At 68.9% G+C, this 588-nt stretch overlaps 1 protein-coding gene across 1 annotated transcript in view; it reads right to left on the bottom strand.

Moving 5' to 3' along the window:
• Window positions 1-506, bottom strand: part of LOC104986126 — a 10,924-nt gene extending 10,418 nt beyond the window's left edge. Inside the window, exon 1 of the mRNA XM_010836590.1 lies at window positions 275-506. Within this exon, the coding sequence (XP_010834892.1) occupies window positions 275-506 (232 nt within the window). The remainder of the gene's footprint in view (window positions 1-274) is intronic.
• Between the last annotated feature and the right edge of the window lie 82 nt (window positions 507-588).

The raw sequence follows: 588 nt of genomic DNA, 5'->3' as shown, positions 1-588 counted from the left end.
GATCCCCAATCTCATGGGCGACCTCTCACTCCAAGTTCAGACCCCTCCCCACCTCCCTTCCCTCTCCCCTTGCCCCGCCTCCCTCTCTGCTCATCCGTCTCCCTCCACTCCCCTCCACCGCCGCCCTGAAAGCCCACGCGCGTTCCTCGGATCCCAGGAAGGATTCGTCAATCCCAGACACGGTCCCCGACCCCAGGCACGACCCTGCAGAATCCAGACGCGGATTGGCCCAGGGCGCAGCTGGCCCATCTCGGAGCTCAGGCGTGACACCCACTCCGATTCCAGACGGTCCCAGGCGGCCGCTCCCCCAGAGCCCAGGAGAATCTCCTGGATCTCAGGCGCGTTCCCTCAGACCCCGCGCGCAGTCCCCTCATACGGAACATAGACATGACCTCCGGGACTGCAGGCGCGCCCCGGCCCCCGAGCCCCGGTACCAGCTCCGAGCCAAGGAGGCAGCCGGAGTCCAGATGGCCGCCCTTCCCTCGAGCCCAGGCGCGGTCCCCCATCCCCGACCACAGGCGCATTCTCGGCGGCCCCGACCCACGACCCCAGGCGCTGTTCTCCGGTCCCCAACCCAGGTGCGGGGAC

The sequence above is a fragment of the Bison bison genome, unplaced genomic scaffold (genome assembly GCF_000754665.1).
Source record: "Bison bison bison isolate TAMUID 2011002044 unplaced genomic scaffold, Bison_UMD1.0 scf7180017845683, whole genome shotgun sequence".
Lineage (NCBI taxonomy): Eukaryota > Metazoa > Chordata > Mammalia > Artiodactyla > Bovidae > Bison > Bison bison.
This window is presented reverse-complemented; position numbering and strand designations above follow the sequence as displayed.